Source organism: Schistocerca americana, chromosome 2 (assembly GCF_021461395.2).
Source record: "Schistocerca americana isolate TAMUIC-IGC-003095 chromosome 2, iqSchAmer2.1, whole genome shotgun sequence".
In the NCBI taxonomy this organism is placed as follows: domain Eukaryota; kingdom Metazoa; phylum Arthropoda; class Insecta; order Orthoptera; family Acrididae; genus Schistocerca; species Schistocerca americana.
Window position 1 is genome coordinate 192,225,155 of NC_060120.1, and position 26,910 is coordinate 192,252,064.

The 26,910-nt window shown below is 43.2% G+C and overlaps 1 protein-coding gene across 1 annotated transcript in view; it reads left to right on the plus strand.

The window, feature by feature from the left end:
- LOC124593867 overlaps positions 1 to 26,910 on the plus strand; it is a 494,799-nt gene that overhangs the window by 419,451 nt on the left and 48,438 nt on the right. The window contains exon 4 of the mRNA XM_047132215.1: positions 3,470 to 3,515. Within this exon, the coding sequence (XP_046988171.1) occupies positions 3,470 to 3,515 (46 nt within the window). The remainder of the gene's footprint in view (positions 1 to 3,469; positions 3,516 to 26,910) is intronic.

Genomic DNA, 26,910 nt, shown 5'->3' on the forward strand with positions numbered 1-26,910 from the left:
TTCCTGGAGCCACTCTGTAGCAGTTCTGCACGTGTGGGGTGTCGAGTTGCCCTGCTGAAGTTGTCCAAGTACGTCGGAATGCACAATGGACGTGAATGGCGGCAGGTGCACCAGAACGGATGCTTACGTACGTGTCAATACTTGAGTATTGCTCATCAGTGTGGGATCCGTACCAGGTCGGGTTGACGGAGGAGATAGAGAAGATCCAAAGAAGAGCGGCGCGTTTCGTCACAGGGTTATTTGGTAACCGTGATAGCGTTACGGAGATGTTTAACAAACTCAAGCGGCAGACTCTGCAAGAGAGGCGCTCTGCATCGCGGTGTCGAGTTGCCCTGCTGAAGTTGTCCAAGTACGTCGGAATGCACAATGGACGTGAATGGCGGCAGGTGCACCAGAACGGATGCTTACGTACGTGTCAATACTTGAGTATTGCTCATCAGTGTGGGATCCGTACCAGGTCGGGTTGACGGAGGAGATAGAGAAGATCCAAAGAAGAGCGGCGCGTTTCGTCACAGGGTTATTTGGTAACCGTGATAGCGTTACGGAGATGTTTAACAAACTCAAGCGGCAGACTCTGCAAGAGAGGCGCTCTGCATCGCGGTGTAGCTTGCTCGCCAGGTTTCGAGAGGGTGCGTTTCTGGATGAGGTATCGAATATATTGCTTCCCCCTACTTATACCTCCCGAGGAGATCACGAATGTAAAATTAGAGAGATTAGAGCGCGCACGGAGGCTTTCAGACAGTCGTTCTTCCCGCGAACCATACGCGACTGGAACAGGAAAGGGAGGTAATGACTGTGGCACGTAAAGTGCCCTCCGCCACACACCGTTGGGTGGCTTGCGGAGTATAAATGTAGATATAGATGTAGATGTAGATTCCTATCTAGACGTATCAGGGGTCCCCTATCACTCCAACTGCACACACCTGACGCCATTACGGAGCCTCCACCAGCTTGAAAAGTCCCCTATTTACATGCAGGCTCCATGGATTCTACTACAGGTTGTCTCCATACCCGTACACGTCCATCCGCTCGATACAATTTGAAACGAGACCCATCCAACTGGGCAACATGTTTCCAGTCATCAACAGTGTAAAGTCGGTGTTTACGGACCCATTCGATGCATAGAGCTTTTTATCGTGCAGTCGTCAAGGGTACACGAGTGAGTCTTCGGCTCCGAAAGACCATATCGATGATCTTTCGTTGAATGGTTTGCACGCTGACACTTGTCGATGGCACAGCATTGAAATCTGCAGCAATTTGCGGAAGGGGTGCACTTCTGTCATGTTGAACGATTGTCTTCAGTCGTAGTTGGCCACGTTCTTGCAGTATCTTTTTCCGGCCACGGCGATGTCGGAGATTTGATGTTTTACGGATTTCTGATATTCACTGTACACTCGTGAAATAATCGTGCGGGAAAATCGCCACTTGCAATTGTAGCAGCAGTAACCGATCTAACAACTGTGCCAGACTCTTGTTTTGTTGTATAAGCATTGCCCACCCGCGGCGCCGTATTCTGTCTGTTTACATAACTCTGTATTTGAATACTCATGCCTGTGCCAGTTTCTCTGGCGCTTCAGTGTATAAATGTGTTATGTTCTTTTGACTGAATTGTTATATTATTATTATTATTATTATTAGTAGTAGTAGTAGTAGTAGTAGTAGAGGTGGTATTCCTGTGAAAAGAAACATTATTCGTCGTAGCGATACAAATGCTTGGTAGAAGAATCGGGAAAGAAAAAAAGAAGAAAATGACGTGCCTCAAACGTAATACGGTCGACCTCCTGTGTGCCGCCTTCGACGGTAGTTCTAGCGCCTCTTCTCGGCGGCTAGTGGTCTCGTGTTCAACGAGCTCGTGCATCATACTAGAGCAACATTCGTCCCATGTAAGTGTGGGCTAAGTCCGTGCTAATGATTTAACAAAAACTAAAACCGGTGACCTGACAGGTTAAAGCTTCCCTTGTTAGCGAGAAGGCGGCGGCCTTTATTCTAAAACCAGGAAAGATGCTGATAATGCACCAGGCTTAAATCTGTGATTTCAGATGCACAGCTACGCGGTTACTGCGATAAGACCCGATGGTTATTTAATCTTCTGTTTTCGTTTTTTATGTATGTATGTATGAATGTACTTATGCTAAAATACTGCCACTGCAATTCAGGCGTAAGAATGACCACTGAGTTACTCACCCTACTTTCTAGTCTCTTTCAGTCTGTTAATAATTGTGAACTGAAAACGAAACGAAACAAAGTTACAGCTATTTTCTATTCTTGCTGTTTTCTCTGTTGTCTGTCCAGTCGTATTTTTATTTGTGCTATAAATATTAAAATACAATGACATGCAAGAAACATTTATAACATTCCTGAATTTGAGATGCCTGTATGTGGAACAGGTGCTATCTTGCTATAATGGAAATTTAGAAGGGGCCATCAAATGAAAACCGAACACCCTCCATAACGGAACCATGGAACGGTTGCTTCCAAAAGTAATCACCATACGTGTTAACACATGTGTCCCACTGGGAGACGTGACGATCAACTCCTGTTTCGTAGAAAGCGGTTGTCTGCTAACGGATCCACAATCGTACCTCGTACCCACTCTTGCACTTCCTCGTTCGACTGAAACCGACATCCATGCATGTCTTTCTTCAGGTCGCCAAAGATTTGAAAATCACACGGTGAAAGATCCGGGTTGTACGTAGGATGTTTCCCAACCATATCGCTGAAGCACAGCCTTCATCCGACTGGCAGTGGGGTGTGGAATGGGGGACGGATTGCTCTTGGGGTATCTGAATGCTGTCGAGCGTTATCATCCTGTTGGACCTTAAGGCCCACCGTGACAGCGCCAATTCGATGATCCGCGTTCTACGCAACAAGAATGTTTGATCTGTCGTCTCCCTGTGGTAGAAATTTCTTAACGCGTGTCTGATTACTTTTGAGTGGAACTATTCCATTGTCCCGTTGTGACGGGTGTTAGGTTTTCATTTGACTGCCCCTCATCTGTATTAAGAAGTACCTTCATCTTGCAGTCACTATAGGCGAACTAATTTAAATGATCCACAACGGTTGCTGGAGCATGTTGCAGCCCTAATACATACTGAGTATATGTTATAGACTTCAGGTCTGGCCAGATATTGCTCTGAATGGAACACTAACTTCTTCTACGGCACTACAGATAAACCGAAGGAAATTTTAAATGGTAACGGAGGATGTAGCACATCGGTTATCGCTACTGCCTGGTGACACGTTCACAACTTACGTAAACGAGTAGTCTGAATGTTAGTGAAAAGTATTATATTCGTTTGCGTCGTATTGTTGTTACGGGTCAATGACAGCTTTTCAGTGACTATAAGCAACTGGGCAGATAATTTTCAACATTTGTCTCAATAAAAAGATCAATTATTTCACATATTAATAGTAAACTTGATAATGTTACTGAATAGAAAGTAAACAATTTTTTTATTTATTTTTTCAGATCGGAGAGGTTGTGGAGAACTGGAACCCTGAAACTTCTGAAGTTGGTAAGTACCTCGTATTTCCCATTCGTGAAACCTGGTGATCTCGTTCCTTTAATTTTTGTAAACATTTCTTGTTATTAGTCGGCCTTCTGCAGAAATCATTGTTATAAAAATTACCAGTTTCTGTTAATAAGATAAGCCTGAATTTTAAAAAAAAGTTACCTGATTTGTATGAAATAGACGTTCTAAAAACGATTTGTAATCCTGATTTTGAAAACTACTTTTTTTTCCTACCATGTCGTGATTTTTCACAAGGTATATTTTAAAGATATGAATAATTGAGGCACAAAGATTTTGATATAATTTCAATGAAAGTCTAAATTTTTATGATTGTTTTATTTCGTTAGGCTATATTGAAAATACTAAAAAGACTTCTCTCAGCAACATTTACTTTACATTTGTCTGTTTTGATTTCCTAACAGAACCTTCACCTTTACTCTCTTTCTTCAAAATCCAGTAATAGTCGACCTCTGCGCTTTAACTCCACATTCCCTGGTAACCCTTCTCCATCTCCTTAATGTCTTGATGGATGCTTTCTGTTTGCTCTTCATTGCAGTGTCTCAGATCTTCTGTGACGCAGTCAGTATGGGAGTGTAGGAATTGGACTGAACACTCGTGCTGTAACTCAACACGGCTTTGACGATATTCTTGTAACTTGGGTGTTATGTATTCCCTAGAAAGCTTACAATAGCAGATCTGAAAGCAACCCATGCTTATTTTTCTCCAATATTCTTTGTATTCTCAAATTCGTGATCTTTCATCAGTTAGTGAACTGAAGGTCCAACTAATCCCTGTTTTCAATTTCTCTTGGCACATGAGAAGATCTTTCATATAAATAGTCTTACAATGGAATCCATATTGTGGAAGAGCCCCTACAGACTGCTTTATCCAGTCGAATTTGGTAAGTAGTGGCGGAAGCAATACTTTCAGATACACTTTATGTGTTCTGCAAGCTGTTCATGAAAGATATTCTTTTTCCCATCCACAATATGTCTCCGACTTGGCCAAATCTTTACACTCCAATACTTTTACTTTGCCTGGCTGCCCTATTCGCATAAAGAGCAGGGCATTTTCGTGTACCCAGCTTACTGCCCTAACAAAATACCTATATCTAAAAATTAAATAAATTTCATTCCAGTAAAAGAAACTAACGTGATAGAAGGAAAACTGAAGACAGTTTTGAAACAAGCATCAAAGAGTTGATTAACAACATATTTTTTCTTCAAACATCTGTTATCATGCATACTGGTGTAATCTGAATAGGCTATACTAAAAGGAGAAAATAAAAACAGTAGCATGTAGCATATACGATGTCATTCCTCACTTTTTAACCAATACGAGATTGCGCTCGGTATCTAATGACCTTAGTGTTGACTCTAAATATTTTTAGGACTGAGATTGTGCAATTAAATGAGCATAACTGTAACTGACGAGAATGCTGAATAAAAAGTAGTGTTTAATATTAGTTTCGCGAATAAAACTTATCAGGAAAGAACTTAGATTTTCTAAATATGAGTAACTACTAACACCACCACCTACGCTCATTACACGAGGAACCATGCAAGAGCACACACCGAAAGCAGGATGATAATACGAGGTATTTTTGTTGATAGTTCAGTCCTTGTTAGTTGTCTGAAAACAGGTTTCAATACGTTGTACGCACGCCTTTCCAAAGTTATGATTTGATCGAAAAATATGGGTAAAGTAATACGTACTACACACCACACTCCTGCTTTCACACCGCAAGCGTTCCACTCACACTTAGACAGAGGGATGTACGTTTGCCACCCCCTCCCCCCACCCCCCCATCCGCACTAACCCCGTCTCCCATCCCTCCGTTACTTTTCCAGAGTCCGAAGAGCTGGGTCCCCTGCCCTTTCCACACACCTCTCGGACGGTGGACAACAGTTCGCATGAGGACGCAAAAGGCAATGGAAGCCACAGCATTACATGTGGCCAGTAACTGAAAAGTCTCATCATGATCTCTCCAATGTCATAAAGATTACGGAATATTCCCCATTCTCATCTCCGGAAGGGGCTGGCAAGAGGGAGGTGTCTATGAGAAAGAAATCGAATATCCAATGAAAGGATAACGTTCTACGAGTCGGGACGCGGAATGCCAGAAGCTTGAACGCCAAGGGAAGCTAGAATATCTGCAAAGCGAAATGCAAAGACTCAATCTAGATATAGTAGGGGTTAGTGAAGTAAAATGGAAAGAAAACGAGCGTAGAGTAATACCAACACACCAGAAAATGGTACAACGGAACTAGGATTCTTTATGAATAGAAATATAGGACAGAGAGTGAGTTACTGTGAACAGTTCAGTGACAGGATTGTTCTCGTCCGAACAGACAGCAAACCACGCGGACAACAATAGTTCACATATACATGCCGACGTCGTAAAACCAAGATGGAGGAGAGAGAGAGAGAGAGAGAGAGAGAGAGAGAGAGAGAGAGAGAGAGAGAGAGAGAGAGAGTGTATGAGGATACTGAACGAGTAATGCAGTACGTAAAGGGAGACGAAAATCTGGTAGTCATGCGGGACTGGGATGCGGTTGTAGCGGAAGAAGTAGAGCAAAGGGTTCCGAGATAGTATGGGCTTGGTAGTAGAAATGAGAGAGGAGAAAGACTATTATTGAGTTCTACAATAAATTTCAGCTAGTAATAGCGAATGCTCTATTCAAGAATAGCAAGAGTTAGAGGTATACTTGGAAACGGCCAGGAGAATAAGGGAACATTTCAGTTTAGATTGCTTCATGGTGAGGCAGAGATTCCGAAATCAAATACTGGTTTGTAAGGAGTACCCAGAAGCACATGAAGACTCAGATTACAAATTTATAGTGATGAAGAGTACGCTGAAGTCTACGAGACTAGTCAGGAAGAATCAATGCGCAAGGAAGTGGGATACGGAAGTGCTAACGAATGAAGAGATACGCTTGACGTTCTCTGAGGTTTTAGGCACCGCGGTCATGAGTAGCTCAATAGGCAGTTAAGTTGAAGAGGAATGGAAATCGCTAAAGTGGGTAACCACAGATGCCAAATAGAAAACCATAAGTACGAAGAAAGTAACTGTGAAGAAACCATAGGTAACAGAAGAAATACTTCAGTTGATCGATGAGAGAAGGAAGTACAAAAATGTTCAAGGACATTCGGGAATGCAGAAATAAAACTCACTTAGGAATGAAATAAATAGGAAGTGCAGGGAAGCTAAGGCGTAATGGCTATGTGAAGAACGTGATGAAACAGAAAAAATAAATGATTGTTGGAACGATGGCATCAGTATACAGAAATTCAAAACAACTTTCGGTGAAGAGAAAAGCAATGGTTATAACATTAAGAGTGAAATGGCAGTTTCACTATTAAATGCAGGAGAGAGAGCGGGTAAGTGGAAATAATACTCCGAAGTCTTCTATTAAGGGGAAGACTTCTCTGATGACGCGGTAGAACTGGAAACAGAAGTCGATACAGAAGAGATAGGAGATCCATAATTACAATCAGAATTTAAAACAACTTTGGAAGACGTAAGATCAAATAAGGCAGAAGGGATGGATAACATTTCATTGGAATTTTCAAAATCATTTGGGGAAGTGGCAACAAAACGATTGTCAACGTTGGTGTGTGGAACGTATGAGTCTGGGGACATGCCGCCTGACTTTCGGAAAAACATCAGTCACATAACAATTCGGAAGATTGCAAGAGCCGACAACTGCGAGAATTATCGCAAAATCAGCTTAATAGTTCATGCATCCAATTTGCCGACAGGAGTAACATACAGAAGAATGGAAAAGACAATTGACGATGTGTTGGATGACAATCGGTTTGGCTTTAGGAAAGGCAAAGACACCAGAGAGGCAATTCTGACGTTGCGGTTGATAATGGAAGCGAGACTGACGAAAAATGAAGTTATGTTAACAGGATTTGTCGAACTGGAGTAAGTGTATGACAATGTCAAACAGTGCAAGATGCTCGAAATCCCGAGAAATATAGGGGTAAGCTGCACGGAAAGACGGGTAATATGCAATGTACAGAAGCCAAGAGTGAACAATAAGAGTGGAAGGTTATGAACGAAGTGTTCGGAACAAAAAGAGTGTAATACAGGCGCCACTACTATTCAATCTATACGTCGAAGAAGCAATGGCGGAAAGAAAAGAACGGTTCAGGAGTGGAATAAAGATTCACTGTGAGAGGATATCAATGATACGATTCTTCGATAACATTGCTATCATTAGTAAAAGTGGAGAAAAATTACAAGTTGTGTTGAATGGAATGAACAGTCTGATGAGTACAAAATATGAATTGAAAATAAATCGAAGAAAGACTGCAGTAATGAGATGTAGCAGAAATGAGAACAGCGAGAAACTTAACATTAGGATTGGTGATCACGAAGTAGGTAAAGCTAACGAATTCTGCAACCTAGGCAGCCAAGTAACCAATGATGGAGGGAGCAAGGAGACATAAAAAGTAGACTACCATTGGCAAAGCGGGCGTTCTTAGCCAAGAGAAGTCTACTGTTATTAAACATTGGCCTTAATTTGACGAAGAAATTTCTGAGAACGTGTATTTGGAGTACAGCCTTGTATAAAAGTGAAATGTGAACTGTGGGAAAACAGGAAAAGAAGAGGATCGAAGTATCTGAAATGTGTTGCTACCGAAGAATGTTACAAATTTGGTGGACTGATAAGATACGAAATGAGAAGCTTCTCCGGCAAATCGGCGAGGAAAGATGTATATGGAAAACACTCACATGAAGAAGCGACAGGAAGATAGGACATAGCTTTAGACATCAAGGAAATAGCTTACATGGTACTTGAGGGAGCTGTCGTGGGTAAAAACGGTGGAGGAATGTAGAGATTTGAATACATTAGACAAATAATTGAGGACGTAGATCGTGTTACTTTGAAATGAAAAGGGTGACACGGGAGAGGAATTCCTGGCGGGTGCATCAAACCAGTCAGAAGAATGATGACTCAAAACAACATTGCCCCAGCTCAAAAGGGCGGTCCCTGCTGCTGAGGGCTGTCTGCATCTACAAGAGCCTTCCGGTACATCCTGCCCTGCGCTGTACAGCTGTGGCCCCAGCAGCATCTGCGATGACGTATAAACCGCTCGTCAGCGTTTCTGCTGAGCCGCTGGCGTCACAGCATGTCGCGGGCCGCCTGCTGCATCTACATCTACAACTACAAGATCATTCTTCAGTTCACAGCTACCTGGCAAAGGATTGAACCAATTTCAAGCTGCTTCTCTACCGTTCCACTCTCGAACAGCGTGCGGAAAAAGCGAACACTTAAAATCTTTCCGTATGAACTCTTATTTCCATTATTTAATTATGATGATCGTTTCTCCCTTTGTAAGTGCGCGTAAACCAGATATTTTAACATTTTGAGGAGAAAGTTGGTGATAGAAATTTCATGAAAAGATCCTGCCGCAGCGAAATCACCTTTCTTTTAATGAGTTCCACTTCCATTCGTGTATCATATCCGTGCCACTCTCTCCCCTGTTTCGCGATAATATAAAACGAGCTGTCCTTCTGTGAACTTTTTCGATTCCTCCGTATGTCCTACCTGACGCTGATACCAGTAGTACTCCAGAAGAGGGCGGACAAGCGTAATGTAAACAGTTTCTTTGGAACAGACGTCTTAAATTTTCTAAGTGTTCTGTCAATAAGTTGCAGTCTTTGGTTTGGTTTCCCCACAACATTATGTATGTAAGCATTCAAATTTAAGTTGTTCGTGACTGTAGTCCCTAAGTTCTTAGTTGAGTTTACAGCCTTTAGATTTGTTTGATTTATTGTGTAACCGAAATTTAACGGATTCCTTTTAGTATTCATGTGGATGAATTCAGACTTTTCATTATTTAGAATCAATTGCCACTTATCGCACCGTAAAGGTATCTTGTCTTAATCATTTTGAAATTGGTTTTGGTTATCTGATGACATCAAAAGACGGTAAATGGCAGCATCATCTGCAGACAATCTAAGAGTGCTGCTCAGGTTGTCTTCTAAATCGTTTATCTAGTCGTTTATCTAGGCAGAGAGTCTATAACACTTTCAGGGGTAACCCCAGGCATTACTTTTCTTTTACTCGATGACTTTTCGTCAGTTATTACGAACTGTGACCTTTCTGACAGGAAATCATAAATCCCCTCACACGACTAAGACGATACTCCATAGGCCCGCATTCGCTTGTGAGGAATGGTATTAAAAGCCTTTTGGCTTTTATCAGACTGATAACGGAGGTAAGAGCATGCGGAATAGTTTCCCAGATATGTGAGTGGCTCGAAGATTTCTTTAGTACAAGAGCCTACTTAAGTTGTCCTCGACGGCGTTTGTTCATCACAGACAAGGATATCGTCAGCAGTGGCCCAGGGAAGTGTGATAGGACCGTTGTTATTTTCGATACACACAAACGTTCTGGTGGACAAGATGAGCAGACATCTTCGGTTGTTTGCTGATGATAATTTGGGGTACAGGACGGCCCGTCGTTGAGTCACTGTAGGAGGATACAAAAGGAGTTAGACAAACTTTTTAGTTGGTGTCGTGAATGGCAGCTAGCTTTAAACGTAGAAATACATAAGTAGAGGTGAGTAGAAAAACAATCCCGTTATATTCTAATACAGCATAAGTAGTGTCCTGCTATAGAGAATCACATCTATTGAGTATCTGGGGGTAACGTTGCAGAGTGATATGAAATGGAACGAGCGTGAAAGGATTATAGCAGGGAAAACGAATTGTCGACTCTGGTATATTGGGAGAATTAGGGGAAGGTGGGGTCCATCTGTAAGGAGACAGCATATAGAACACTAATGCAACCCATTCTTGGATGTTCCTCGAGTGTTTAGGATCTCCATCAAGTTGGATGGAACGATGGCATTGAAGAAATACAGAGAAGAGCTGCTAAATTTATTAAAGGTAGTTTTGAGCAACACACAACTATTGCTTCGGGGACTCAAATGGGAACCCCTGGAAGGAAGGCGCCGTTCTTTTCGGGAAATACTACTGAGGAAATTTAGAGAACCGGTATTTGCGCTGACATCAGAACGATTCTATAACCTACGTATATCTTGCGTAGGGATCACGAAGATAAGAGAAATTAGGGGTCATACGGCCGCGCGGGGTTAGCCGAGCGGTCTAAGGCGCTGAGGTCATGGACTATGCGGCTGGTCTCGGCGGAGGTTCGAGTCCTCCCTCGGGCATGTGTGTGTGTGTGTGTGTGTGTGTGTGTGTGTGTGTGTTTGTCCTTAGGATAATTTAGGGTAAGTACTGTGTAAGCTTAGGGACTGACGACCTTAGCAGTTAAGTCCCATAAGATTTCACACACGTTTGAACTTTGTTTTTTTTTTGTTTTTTTTTGGGTCATACGGAGGCGTACAGACTTTTTCCCCTCGTTCTATTGGCATGTGGAAGAGAGAAGGAAATGACTAGCAGTGGTACATAGTGCGCTTCATCACGCACCGCACAGTGGCTTCCGGGGTGTGTGGGTAGATGTAGAACATGATTTATGGGAGTACAGCAGTGTGTCTTCCACAACTGCCGAGATTTCGACAGGTTACACCACCTCATTTTCAAGACACAAATGAAACTAGACGTCCGTGGCAATTTAAACCCTCAGTGGGTTAGATTACCTGAATCAAGGTCCTAATCGTAGATTGCAGTCGGGAAACGCAATTCACACAGTATTTCCTCAGAATACGACTAATCCTACTGAAAAAACGATAGTGCAAAATACTAGAAAGCTGTAGACTTAGGCGCCACACCGTTGTTTTCATTACTCGCCTAATTCACGTGTGGTATCTAAGATTAGGACCATTCTAGGTCTTGTAAAGGATGGGTTTGATTTGTGTATGGCTGGTGTCTACTGCACCCCGTGCCATTGTGGAGTATAGAACACTGCTCAAACCATGAGGGCTGTAGATGTTCGGTTTATATAGGTTGTCCCAGGAGGAATGGTTAATTCTCAGGGATACGACAGGAACGCTCATTTCAAACAAAAAACTTCAGTAGATATACAGCCGACTGGTGGCACAAGGTTATTGCAGAAACCTTGACCAGGTTTCGTTGCCACCAACGGTATCTTCTTCAGATGGAAAGTCACATAAATTACATGACCTTAAAACTGTAAACAAAAAATGCTTACAATTAGTCATATTGACACCTAGTAGAGGTTTTTACAATAAACTTATGCAACCGGTTGTCTGTGTGGCTTATTTATTGAAAATTTATTTATGTTTGCTGCTGTCAGTCAAGTTTAAAACTGTGAAGCAAAAGATTTCATATGGACATATGCCCTATTCCGAATGGTTTCTAAGATATAACACATTTTGTATGTTTATCTTGACTAACTTGAAACACCGCGGCCTCTAGCGAAAATGTGTAGCAATACAAAATTGAACTGCATCACATTTCCTAAAAAACAGGTCCTGTGCATTTAGGGCAATTTGGGGTTGTTTCCCAACTTGGTCCGCAGCTCGTGGTCGTGCGGTAGCGTTCTCGCTTCCCGCGCCCGGGTTCCCGGGTTCGATTCCCGCCAGGGTCAGGGATTTTCTCTGCCTCGTGATGACTGGGTGTTCTGTGATGTCGTTAGGTTAGTTAGGTTTCACTAGTTCTAAGTTATAGGGGACTGATGACCATAGCTGTTAAGACCCATAGTGCTCAGAGCCATTTGAACCATTTTCCAAACTTGATAGACCAAAAACGTCCTATACAAAATCGTTAGCCTCGACTTCCTCTGTACAATTGTAATGCCGTCGCTAAATTTTGGCCGTTACTAAACTGAAGCAGTAGCATGCCAGCCGATGTGAGCCAAGTAGGCGGGCCTGATTTGTAATTTCATAAGCAAGCCTGTCCGTATATCGCGAGCCGGCCGGTTTGTGCAGCGCAATCCTTGGTGACAACGCAGAGTGGCTTTGCAGCGACGGATCTGCCTGTGGTATATTTTCACTCTTTTTGGGACACCGAGGAGTCAATCTGCACGTGCATGGAAGCAATCTAACGGCACAGCAAGTTCGCTACTAACTGCCATAAATTCACTCTTACTATAGCAGAAATATTGGAACACGTGAGGCAATACTGACCCTACGACTTATCTTAGAAGCTAGGTTATGGAAAGGCAAACCTACGTTTCTAGCATTTGTAGACTTAGAGAAAGCGTTTGACAATGTTGACTGGAATACTCTCTTTCAAATTATGAAGGTGGCAGGGGTAAAATACAGGGAGCGAAAGGCTGTTTACAATTTCTACAGAAACCAGATGGCAGTTACAAGAGTCGAGGGACATGAAAGGGAAGCAGTGGTTGGGAAGGGAGTGAGACAGGGTTGTAGCCTCTCCCCGATGTTATTCAATCTTTATATTGAGCAAGCAGTGAATGAAACAAAAGAAAAATTCGGAGTAGGTATTAAAATCCATGGAAAAGTAATAAAAACTTTGAGGTTTGCCTATGACATTGTAATTCTGTCAGAGACAGCAAAGGACTTGGAAGAGCAGTTGAATGGAATGGATAGTGTCTCGAAAGGAGAATCTAAGATGAACATCAACAAAAGCAAAACGAGGATAATGGAATGTATGCGAATTAAGTCAGGTGATGCTGAGGGAATTAGATTAAGAAATGAGACACTTAAAGTAGTAAAGGAGTTTTGCTATTTGGGGAGCAAAATAACTGATGATGATCGAAGTAGAGAGGATATAAAATGTAGACTGGCAATTGGAAGGAAAGCGTTTCTGAAGAAGAGAAATTCGTTAACATCGAGTATTGATTTAAGTGTCAGGAAGTCGTTTCTGAAAGTATTTGTATGGAGTGTAGCCATGTATGGAAGTGAAACATGGACGATAAATAGTTTGGGCAAGAAGAGAATAGAAGCTTTCGAAATGTGGTGCTACAGAAGAATGCTGAAGATTAGATGGGTAGATCACATAACTAATGAGGAGGTATTGAATAGAATTGGGGAGAAGAGGAGTTTGCGGTACAACTTGACTAGAAGAAGGGATCGGTTGGTAGGACACGTTCTGAGGTATCAAGGGATCACAAATTTAGCACTGGAGAGCAGCGTGGAGGGTAAAAATCGTAGAGGGAGACCAAGAGATGAATACACTAAGCAGATTCAGATGGATGTAGGTTGCAGTAGTTACTGGGAGATGAAGCAGCTTGCACAGGATAGAGTAACATGGAGAGCTGCATCAAACCAGTCTCAGGACTGAAGACCACAACAACAACAACAACATAGCAGAGTTAAGCACCATCTGGCAGCGCCCTGCACAACTTAGAGTCCACACCAAAACACGCTATGGGCCAGCCAGCTGCTGACAGCCGGTTCCGCTAGACCACGTCGAGATTCTCAGGGACCACAGAAGCACGGAACTTCTGCCTTGGGGGGCAGCAATTCGCAGCCAGGGAGATGCCTCCTCGTCCGGGCGAGCTCCGAGCCGTGGCCGCCTACCGGAATTCAGAAGACATACGCATCTGGCACTGCTTACTAGGGACCCCGCAGTGTTAACTGAGACACGCGCTGCTGCGTGAGGGAAATAGTGTCAGCAAAGCAGGACGCAGACGTCTGGCGGCCATCACAATGTGACGGGTTTGCGATGTCATCGGCACCGCCCGAGGAACACGCCCCTGCAGAGGACGTATCCGGGCACAGCTACGGCAAGAAAAAGGAATAAAAGTGAGGTAGTGTTAATACTTTCATCCTTCTTTACTTCCTCTGCATTACTGCAGAAGACGTGTCACTGAGTACATTTGTACTGTGCATGCAGTACACGTGAGGTTCCTAGTTGTTTCCACGGCCCTGTGTGGAATACATAAGTTCTTGTACACTTCACTAACCTGCTGCCTTCATGATGACGATGTCCCCAGCGCAGAAAACAGTACGCAGGTCGTGGATTCTTTTTTTTTTTTTTTAGGCTGAAATTAACTTCGCAAGGAACTGCTGCTACGAATAGACTATAACTCATTTGGTATGCCACTCCCGTTTTTATTGATATAGACACGAGAAACTATTCTTGATCATCTTGCACCATTTTACGCTGTAGAACGCTTTTCCCACGTTGACAAATCCTATGATCGCTTTCTTCACTCTTGCTTCCATAATCCAGCGCAATGTCGAAACTGCCTCCCTGGTGCCTTTATCTTTCCTAAAGCGAAACTGACCGTCATTCGCCTGTCACAATATCGGTGGTTGTCGAGGACGTACCCGACTCCATGTCGGTAAGTTATTAATATCTGAATATTCGTTACATCGGCAGAAGCTGAAGTTCGATGGTACTACTATTTGTAGGAAAGACAGATTTTTTTCATTAATTTTTGTAGATGGCTTTCACAAAAGTTAGGGACTGCATCATGTAGTGGACAGTTCTACTTACTTTCTATTTTGCCTGTGTATTTACGTCAAATTTATATAATCCTCGGACCATAAAAGAAATATTCAGTCATGTGTGTTACAAGTTCAAGTAATTAAACATTTTTGAAATGTTAATTTTAGATATTGAGCCGTGGCTCACTCGTGTTATGCTTTGCGTTAAACCTTGGTTGCTATTCTGTGATTAGTCTCCCGCGGTTATTGCGATTATACTGTTATCCTCTCTCTCCGCGAGTGGCAGCGGCAGTGTGTATCGATATTCGCACCCTTGTAGTATATTTGACCTCGCGCTTATAGTTTCTGGCTGCGCGGTGTGCGGGCACTTGGTCGGTTGGCGTGGAGCACGAGGAAGTCTCCGTGGCGCGTGTCTGGCCGTGCCCACTGGCGGCATCCACACGCGGTCAAAGTGTGAGGGGCTGTTCCCATTGTTACGGGGTCCGTGGATCACCGATCCGAGACACGAAAGTTGAGTCTTTACTTTATCTACCAGCCAGCGCCAACTGTTAACAATGTGTCGTTTGAATTTCGTTGTGGGCTGTTGGGACATTCCCGCGAGCAACAATGTGTGTTTTCAGGTTGGTGAAATTCTAGCCGCCCTCCTGTGGAGTTTAACTTAATTTGATTATTTTTGAATTGCAGTCCACCAACGGAATCTTCTGCCTTGTTGCCGTTAACTTTCCGGTTACCTGCTCTGGCCGTTGACGTAAATTCAGGCAGTGTATTTTCCTCGTCGTGTTGTGGCTTTCCAGCACGGCGTGTAGTTTGACAGCTGAATGTGTAATTCGTTGTGGGCGCCAATACCTTCTATGTTGTTCCATTGAACTCCCTGCTGTGTGGAGGTCAGGTGGTTCAAATGGCTCTGAGCACTATGGGACTTAGCATCTGTGGTCATCAGTCCCCTAGAACTTAGAACTACTTAAACCTAACTCACCTAAGGACATCACATACATCCATGCCCGATGCAGGATTCGAACCTGCGACCGTAGCGGTCACGCGGTTCCAGACTGAAGCGCCTAGAACCGCACGGCCACACCGGCCGGATGGGCAGGTGGAGTGGAGTTATCCTGTCGCTTGGTCCGTTGACTGTCTTTCAGTTGGGTTGCCGTCAGATTGACAATTGTTGGGCCGACTGCCTGTCTCACCTAAGAGAGCGTTAGTGTTTGAATTCCAGGCTGATCCTTGGAAACTTCTGAGCGGCGTTTGATGTGCTGCCTTTTCTTATTTGTTTATGTATGGCTTCTAGCCGATTTTAAAGTAAAGTTGTTTTGCCCTTAAGGCGTGAGATTGTTTGGGCCTTCAGCCTAATTTAGAGAAATGTTTTAAGATAAGGCCTTCTGCCTTTTAAATTCAAATTCCTGTTTTTGAGTCTTTAGTTGTTGGTCTTCAGCCGGTTTTAATTAAAAGTTGTGTTGCCCTTGAGGCGTGAGATTGAATGGCGCATTTAACCGGGAGTTAAGTTCTAAAATTAATGTTTGGCTTGCTCTGTTTTCAATGTTTTCTTTACTCTTGTAATGTTTCTCAAATGAATAAGGTAGTATGTTCGAGTGCAACTGACAGCCAGTGACTTTGGCCACTTTCCACAAATTAAACTATCTGTCCTGTCCTGCGGGTATAGCAGGGGATCTCAGATATAGCGTATGTTATAATAAACACACAGTCTTGCAGTAAGAACGTCAGTGTTCCCTCTGTCTTGCAATGTAAATATTGTTCAATGTGTCTTGCAACGTAAACATTGTTCAGTCTGTCTTGCAACTGAAACGTCCCCTTAGAAAACTTAATGAATTACTATGCAGATAAACCTCTTACATTATTTGATTTTCAAACAGCTGAGCAGAACTGAACGTACTCAGACATTACTCTCTTTACTTATTCTGATAAACACTAAACTGACACAATATTTTTAGCGCAACGCAGTCTGACTTACAACAATCCCTACAAAAGAATGGCCCTGACTAACATTAACCTATACCTTTCACAAATCACTTATCTCACAAAAATCTTCGTTACTCGAACTACTGCAATACAGCGAGCGCCAGTACTGCCAGCTGATTAGAAGATTTAAAGTACTGAAGTCACTAACTACTGATAGACATAATTAGCAAATGAAAGATTTTGATAGAGAACAAACAATGTATTTACCTTAATAGGGTTCAAAAGTCATAATATATATAGCAGTTCATGACATCCAGTCTTACAAATTTACTGTCTCTGACGGACACACGTCCAGATCATCCGCTCTCAAAACTCCGCCATTTCACTCCCGACATCCACCACTGCTGGCGCCTCACCTCCAACTGCGCAACGCTACGCGCTGTTCACATCCAACTGCCCAACACTACAATGGCGAATATTACTCCAACAATGCAAACCAACCACAGCCTTCACACAGCACAGTCAGTGATTTTCATATAGAGCGCTACATGGCGTTACCAACATAAAAACCTAAACAGCCTACTTACACAACGTCAACGTTAACGTTTAATCTGTCTTGCGACGTAAACGTTAATGTTTTATCTGTCTTTCACTGTAAACATTAATGTATACTTCTGTGACATGATGCAGTTTCTCACTTCCTTCCCTCGTTTTTGTAAGATGATACTAATGGCGGCCCTCACAGCCTGGAGGTAATCACAGTATCCCGCAGCTTACGGCCTGCCCGGCACAGTAGTGGTCTCGGCTGCAGCGGCCTCTGCTGACCCGCGGGTTCGGCGAACCGGCGACCTCCCCGCGGCCGCACAGCACGCAGACAGAGACGGACTGGCTGTCATTTCATAAGCGCCGCCTCCCCTGGCCGGCCATTAGCCGACACACGCAGAGCCGAGTGCCGCGCGCCGGGGAGCCGCGCGCTGCCTGAACGCCGCGCAAGCCACCGGCGCCGGAGCGCGTAAAGCACGGCCGGCCGCCGGCGCGGGCGTCGTTAAGCGGGAGGCGTCTGTCCGGCAGCCGGTCGTACGTCCTCGCCCTGGCAGCTGCCGTCGTAAGCGCTGCCGCTCTTTCGCGAATCCTTCACACGCCTTCCCAGAAGACAGTCATTTTTCTCGTCGAAGATGGACGGAAGTCAGTGCAGTCGAATTTACGACATACCGGCACAGTACTCTCACAGTCCGAGAGGGTAGCTGGGATTATAGTCGAGTCCGAAGCAAAACGAATGCGAACTACATAATTTTGGAACGTTTCAGCATTCCTGTAACTAGGCTTCCAAACAGGGTTACAAGGGGACCTTGCAGGCTGTTCTGCCCTTTTTCGATCGTCTTCATACTTCTAGTACTTCTTAAAACAATACGACGTATTTGTCAAAGGAAACCAACCTTCAAAGCCCTTAGATAACTGTTAAGTAAAAAAAAAAAAAAAAAAAAAAAAAGAAGAAGAAATTTCGACGAGTTTAACAAAAAGTAAAGGGTGTTGCGCACAAGTCATGTAAATGCGAGGTTCCTCGTTCGAATTTCTCAACTTTTGCTTTATTTTCTATATTTCTTATGAAACAGAGAAGATAATTAACAAATACTGAGTCCTGCTCTGTAATGAAATCTATATGTTTATTGCAATTACTAATCCATGAAAGTGTGGGTATTCAGAATAAACTAAAATTTGAAACAAAAACGTGAAAAATTGAACAGTAAATAAAACAGTTCATTTCATTTCATGGCGGAGTGGTTAGCACACTGGACTCGCATTCAGAAGGACGACGGTTCAAACACGCGTCCGGATATCCTGATTACATTTCCGTGATTTCCCTAATTGGCTTCAGGCAAATGCCGGGATGGTTCATTTTAAAGGGCACGGTCGATTTCCTTATCCTTTCTTGCCTAATCCGATGGGGCCGATGACCTCGCTATTTGGTCCCTTCCCCTAAACCTACCAACCAACGAATACTTCGTAAGTTCCTCTCTGTGTTTCTATATGAAATTCAGTCCAAATTTACCTCCCACTCTATAAAAAGTCTACGTATTGCCAAAACTATGTACCCACAGACTGTTATCCAGCTTAAACTCGTATGCTAACCTTTGACTAAATTTGAATTGAACTGTAGCCGGCCGAAGTGGCCGTGCGGTTAAAGGCGCTGCAGTCCGGAACCGCAAGACCGCTACGGTCGCAGGTTCGAATCCTGCCTCGGGCATGGGTGTTTGTGATGTCCTTAGGCTAGTTAGGTTTAACTAGTTCTAAGTTCTAGGGGACTAATGACCTCAGCAGTTGAGTCCCATAGTGCTCAGAGCCATTTGAACCATTTTGAATTGAACTGTAACTGGTCTAAATACCATTTGGGTTTATATTAAATTCTAAACTGAAGTAAAACAATTATCTAGCTATAATAAAAATTTCCACTGGCCTCGTGTCTTAACTACAGTGTCACAGATCTCTCGAAAGCGCTACAACAAACACCAAACCGGCAGCAGTTAAGCTAGATTTCTGTTTTTAAATAACATTTCCAAACAATCCGAGGTGTGGCTAGAAAAAAACCGGACTAGTACTGGTGAAACAATAAAACGAATGCAATAAGGCTGAAAGTCGCGTGGCCTGTCACGTGACTCTCGCTCCGCCTACTGCTCGAGTTTCATCTGCCTCCTGCACTCAGTCTGCCCGTGGCGTCTGTTTTAAGTAGTTGACGTTTTGTCTGTGCGTCGGAAAATGTTGAGTGTACAGAAAGAACAGCGTGTTAACATCAAATTTTGTTTCAAACTAGGAAAATCTGCAAGTGAAACGTTTGTAATGTTACAACAAGTGTACGGCGATGATTGTTTATCGCGAACACAAGTGTTTGAGTGGTTTAAACGATTTGAAGATGGCCACGAAGACACCAGTGATGACACTCGCACTGGCAGACCATTGTCAGCAAAAACTGATGCAAACATTGAAAAAATCGGTAAACTTGTTCGACAAGATCGCCGTTTAACAATCAGAGCAGTGTCTGAGTTAACAGGAGTTGACAAGGAAAGTGTTAGGCAGATTCTTCATGAAAGTTTCAACATGAACAAAGTGTGTTCAAAAATGGTTCCAAAGCGTCTCACAATTGAACAGAAGGAACGCCGAAGAATGATTTGTTCTGAAATCCTGGAAAACATTGAAAGTGATCCCACCTTCTTACAAAATGTTATTACTTGCGATGAATCGTGGTTTTTTACTTATGATCCCGCAACTAAACGCCAATCGATGCATTGGAAAACTCCTGGTTCTCCACGACAAAAAAAAGCACGAATGTCAAAATCGAAATTCAAGGCAATGATGATTGTTTTTTTTGACACCAAAGGGATTGTGCACATTGATTGGGTACCAGAGGGACAAACAGTGAATCAGTATTACTACATTAGCGTCCTGGCTACCCTACGTGAGCGAGTACGGAGAAAACGGAACGATTTGTGGAGAAAAAAGTCATGGATCCTTCACCAAGACAATGACCCAGCTCACAGTGCGTTGTCAGTGAAGACGTTTTCGGCAAAACACAACATTCCCATCTTAGATCATCCACCCTACTCACCTGATTTGGCCCCCTGTGACTTTTTTCTTTTCCCTAAAGTCAAGTCAGCTTTGAAAGGAACTAGATTTGAGACTGTTGAAGTAGTAAAAGAAAAAGCGACGGAAGTAATGTATGGACTTACCGAAAATGATCTGCAGCATTGCTATGAACAGTGGAAAATTCGTATGGAGCGGTGTAGAGACCGAGGAGGAGAGTACATTGAAGGAGATAACATGAAATTGTAAATAATTGTAAATAAATGTTTTTTCCAGCATCAGTCCGGTTTTTTTCTAGCCGCACCTCGTATTCAAACCGTTGCATACCACATGGTGCAATTGGGTAACGCGTAATGTTAAACCTTCTTTAGACAGTGGGATGGGGACAGTAACTGCTCCTATGAAATGATATTCCAAGACAACGATTTTAGAATGAAGTATGTATTCAGACACAGTAAAACTTCGCGTTATCTACAAACATAACATTGGTGTGAATAATCCTATGCTTAAGAGTGAACAACGATTTGTAAAATGTTAACAGAGAATTTCTGTAAAAACGAAACAGCTTGATCAGTTGATACCTTAACGCATGATTCAGGGAAATTCGGTGGTCTCTCAGTTCTGAGCAAGTGAACAAAGTTAACCAGCTGACAATAACCATTCAGACAAATTAGCTGCGTACTGCTGCATTCTTAACTCAAACTTCTTGTCTTAAAAATACATATATTTTCAAAATTTATATTCCTTCCACCTTTCCCTATATACATCATATTCATTCTTGCTGCCCTGTTACAATAAATCTTCCATCGTCTAACAGATATAATAACAGATCAGCACGGTACTACCGACTACGTCCCTCACCTACTGCGCTTTAACTAAGAATGTATCAGACTGCACAAAGGCAAAAATAGTGCCCTTACAGGACTACAGATTATTTAACAGTAACATAACTTGCTATCTCTGACGTCCACATTTACAATTTACAAAAATCAAAACCTTACAACTTATGGTCAGATGTTATAATGATTGTTTGCTACAGTACCCCCAAATGTAAATTTTCGCACTAGAACTTTTAAAAAATTGTGCAAGTGGCACTGAGAACTGTGGGACTTAACTTCTGAGGTCATCAGTCCCCTGGAACTGAGAACTACTTAAACCTAACTAACCTAAGGACATCACACACATCCATGCCCGAGGCAGGATTCGAACCTGCGACCGTAGCGGTCGCGCGGTTCCAGACTCTAGCGCCTAGAACCGCTCGGCCACTCCGGCCATCAGAACTTTTAAACGGAGAATTTATTTTATAGCAGCGACTTAATTGTGAAGGACTAACTTCCGTATTACAGCAGGTACTGGCTGTTGTGTGTGCCGCACCTTTGTTAGCCTGCGTTGGGAACTATAGACGAGCTGCGACCTTCTTACTGAGACCATGACATGACTGGCTGCCTATGGAGCCTAATGACAGAGTATGCTGCGCATGTGCACTAAGAGCACCAGTGGCGTTCCTGCTGGACGTATTTGAGGTGTGTGTGTGTGTGTGTGTGTGTGTGTGTGTGTGTGTGTGATGTATCTGACCCTACATATATCCAAGTTAGAACAAATTATTTTGGGTATGAAACCGCGTCTTCTTCCCGCTGCCATCCGTCTAAGTGTTGCACCGATTGCTGCCATAATGTATGCTCAATCATTCCATCTTTCCACACATCCTTAGTAGGAACTTTTTCTAGTTTCAGAATGTCTGTATTCCTTCTCTGCCGATGTAGCTGATCAACATCCTCCTGAAACTCCGGCCTTTCGCACTATCCACATTTCATACCCTTAGATCAGGGCTTCCCAACCTTTTCAGCTGGCGGACCCCTTCTTCAGTCGAAAATCCATGGCGGACCCCTATTCAGTCAAGAGGACAGTAACTTTAAATTTCAGAGCGAAACCCATGCGAACTGAAAGCTTCTTAATGCAAGTGCTATGTTCCCAATAAACCTTCCCCCCCCCCGAAGTATCAAAAGTCTTTGGTTAGGGATGCATGAAAACAACGTGAAATTAACGATCCAATTTGAATCCCCACTGTATCCAGACACTTACTAGTGGATTTACTCCCTTTGTTCAACACACTATAGCCTGATTAAAATTACTTGGTAATTGACATTTCACACGTTGAAGCTGCCTTCCTCCAAGAGCAATCAACGTCACGTCCAAACTGTTCGCTGTTGACAAGCTGCCGCTTGTGGTCTGTCCACTTCCACTGTTTGGCTACTGTTGTGTAAGGAGCATGCATATTTTGTAACAGTCGTGTGTGTGTGTGTGGTTCTTCGTGAAATCCCAAGAAAAATGTTCAAATGTATGTAAAGTCTGTGGGAGTCAAAAATCGACTTATTAGGTAGTGCACTGACAAAGCAAGTTTAACATTTAATGATGCCTGGGCCCGCATACGTGCCAGCGAGCGCTGTGATTGGTCGACAAAACTCGCATCGCGCATGCGTAAAAGGTTTCAGCGCATCTAGCGTCGTGAGCCGGCGCTCAAACGACCCCCGTATTATTACGAAACAGTCGATCAGAGAAACCGCATTCTCCGGCACTAAACTGTGCATGCGTTCTCAAAAAAATGGTTCAAATGGCTCTGAGCACTATGGGACTTAACATCTGAGGTCATCAGTCCCCTAGAACTTAGAACTACTTAAACTGAACTAACCTAAGGACATCACACACATAAACGCCCGAGGCAGGATTCGAACCTGCGACCGTAGCAGCCGTGCGGTTCCGGACTGCAGCGCCTAGAACCGCGTGGCCACCGCGGTCGGCATGCGTTCTGACTTAGGAACTGCAAAGGCTGCTTGGGAATACGACCTGAAGTAAAAGTACACATGTTTTTCAGGCGAAAAATAAAAGTTATAAATTTGGTTTTCACATTTTTATTCAATAATTATACTCATTATTTTACACGATTTGGTGAAATGTGGCCACGGACCCCCTAGAAAGAGCCGGCGGACCCTTAAGGGGTCCGCGGACCACACGTTGGGAAGCCCTGCCTTAGATAGACGTTCACCAATCATAGCGTTTCATAATGTCTTCCTGACATCTAGATATAAATTACTAGGCGTTAGCTTCTGTTTCTCTTTATAGGAATCATTGTTGCCAAGTGCAGTCTGCCCACCCGGGGCATTACTTTAGTTTCCTCTCTGCGTGTGTACTGACATCAGTTAAAGTGGTGTGAACGAAGGAAAGCGAACGGCAGCGTAGCACGTGATGCTCCAACCATTTGCGTCATTCTGATAGTTTGCATCTGGTGACTGTACTTCATCAGTGTATGAAGGGTGGCACGAAGCAAACAGGACGAATATTACGTCAAGAGCGACAGTGATAATTTTCTGGGCATATATATAATTTTTTTGAGAAGCAGAAACAGAGTGCAGTGGTCTGATGTGGCGTCCACATCATCGCTGTTAATTATTAAGGTGCGCAAAGGCTGAAGCTTATGGCGACGCTGCAAAGTTTTCTCCGTCCCTCTCAGCGCACAATGCATCACGATGCCGCCTACCTGTTTGCACAGCATTATTGCGCACACTACAGTTTATTAAACATCTGACTCAGTTTCTTTTCATTTTCGGTGACGAATGCTAGGGCAATCCTGCCGATTTCTGTACGCGACAGAGCATATCAAGATAGTTCTTTACATCTCACGTTGCATTTTCAGTGCATAAACCAGATATCAGCGGTGACAAGTGTGACTGCCAATGGCTGAGCATTTCCGTGATCCTTTCGTGAACCTGTAACGAAACGTGCTGTTCTCCTTTGAATTTATATTTCCTCTGTCAATCCTCTGTGGTACGGATCCCAGAACTACGAGCAACATTCAAGTATTACTCGAATGAGGGTTAGTGGGTGGACTAGTTCTCCTGTGGACTCCTACACTGAATCTCAGTCTGGCATCTGCCTTACCTGTGATTAAATTTTTAGTACTTACAGTGAACTATGTCTCGCAATTTCTAAGCTTTTAGTGAATGAATATTTTAAATTTTTAATTTTTAAGGCCGGCCGCGGTGGTCTCGCGGTTCTAGGCGCGCAGTCCGGAACCGCGCGACTGCTACGGTCGCAGGTTCGAATCCTGCCTCGGACATGGATGTGTGTAATGTCCTTAGGTTGGTTAGGTTTAAGTAGTTCTAAGTTCTAAGGGACTGATGACCTCAGATGTTAAGTCCCATAGTGCTCAGAGCCATTTATTTTTAAATCTTAATTCCAGATATCTGAATTTAGTAAACAATATTTATGGTTTTATTCTCAAAAAGCTTAGGCTGTTTCTTCGTTCATAGAGATCAACAGGACATCACAGTGTGAGCTGAAAGGTATAGAACAAGTCATTTCTTTTTTCATTATTTCACTGCATATCAATGCAAAGTCGTAACAGACAAAACAACAATCCCAAATTGTATTGTGAATCTTTCGTTTCACGGCGTTTTCCTTGGACCACACAATTGCTGGAAATGAGCTTTCTCCTAAATTTGTCATCTTGTAATATTTAGGCTCATTGAACAACTCACAAAACTTTTCATTAGCTTCCCTCAAAACCGCCTCCAAGAAGGACGATGCAGCTATTAAAGGCTGGACGGTTATCGTAGTCCAGTGTTCGGGCGCGAAAGATCTATCGGACTGTAGCAGACGGGTATAGCAACGATGTTCCACCCAAAGTTCTTGAACAGGACGTAAATTACACCTTATATAGGACAAACAACACTGACGTGGAATAGTATACACGCCTGACAGCGGCTTACAGCAGAAAACCTACCAGATGAAAGTGTTACGGCTGAATTCTCGCAAAGTGTAACCTTCACTACGTTTGCTGACTACCCATAATGAGGGTTGCTCCATCTATTACCCGAAAATAAAAGACAAGCCTGTCTGCAGTGGATAGAGATAGGTCCTACGTTGCTCAAAAATACCAGTCGGAATCTCTACATGATAGATCTAAAGCCTCTTGCCATATTAGTTTCCCCGATTTTTTTCCTTCTTGTCCTTCTCTTCATCAACCTATTTCGTCCTACTTCTTCCCTATTCTTTTACCCTTCATGTTATTCGCCTGTCATGCGCCCTGATTGCTATATACCCCGCTAACCCACAGGAGAAGTAAGAGAAACTGATGACACATTATTTTTAATCATGCTTTATCATATAGATCAGAAAGAATTCCATCTCTCGCAACTGAATGTATATCCGTTAAACACGTTTCGCTTAGGCATCTTCTGAGATGTATCATATTTTTAAAAATTATTTTATTATACATATTTTGTTGGGAGATATGTAGTGATTCTTATCGGCTCTCTTAAATTAACAACAACTATAGATCGCCTATCAAAACATAGTAATTTTCTTTGTTATAGACCACTGAAGATGCCTAGCATGAAAGACGAAATTCATTTGGTAGGTACACTATAACCTTAAGTTTCAGAAGACGGAATTTTGTTCTTATTTACACTGACAGAGAAAAATCGCAACACAAAAGAAATTAATGTAGACTAATGAAATATCGGGAATGCATTCATCTTGGTAACATATGTAAGTGATTAACATTGCAAGATCGCAGGTTAATGTAAGCACGAGATAAGCCATTCCAAAAGTAAACTGCTGTTACATTAATAATCGATGTAACCGTCAGAATGTCGACTGCAAGCATGCAAACGTGCCTGCATTGTGTTGTACAGGTTTCGAGCGTCAGTTTGTGGAATAGAGTTCCATGCCTGTTAATGCTGGTTGTGGATTACGCTATAGTTGTCGTCCGGTGATTCCCATATGTGCTAGATTGGAGACAGAACGACCGTCTGTACAGCATACTGTATTACAACAGCGATATGTGGGCAAGCGTTATCCTATTGGAACCATCCCAGGGAATGCTGTTCACGAATGACGTAGACACATGCAGTCGGGATGCGTCCAATAACCACAAAGTGTCCTGCTGTCAACGAAATCGCACTGTAGACCGTAACTACAGGTGTAGATCAAGTGTGATTAACACGTAGGCAGATTATGTGCTGGTCGTCAACTGTCCTCTTTGTAACCAACACATGGCCATCACTGACTCCGAGGGATAACCAGCTTTCATCTAAAAACACAACAGACCTCCACCCCGCCCTTCAATGAACTTTCGCTTGACACCATTGAAGTTGCAAATGGCGGTGTTTTGCGGCCAATGGAATGCACGCTACAGGGCTTCTGGCTCGGAGCTATGTTTCAAGTAACCGGTTTGTAACAGTTCGTTATGTCACTGTGGTGCCCAATGCTGCTCAGATCGCTGCTGTAGATGTAGTAGGTTGCACCAGAACCAAACGCCGAACATGATGGTCTTCCCTCTCGGTAGTGCCACGTGGCTGTCCGGCATTCTTGCGATCGCACATTCCCGTGACCACCACTGTCATCAGTCATGTAAAATGGCTACATTCCTGCAGGGTCTTTCTGCAATATCGCAGAAGCAACATCCAGCACCTCGTAGCCCTCTTACATGACCTCGTTGAAACTCAGCGAAGTGCTCGTAGTGGCGTCTTTGTCGCCTTAAAGGCAGTCGTGATCTGGAATCTCAGACGTAGCTAACCCTCATGACTGTTACAGCATGTATTTA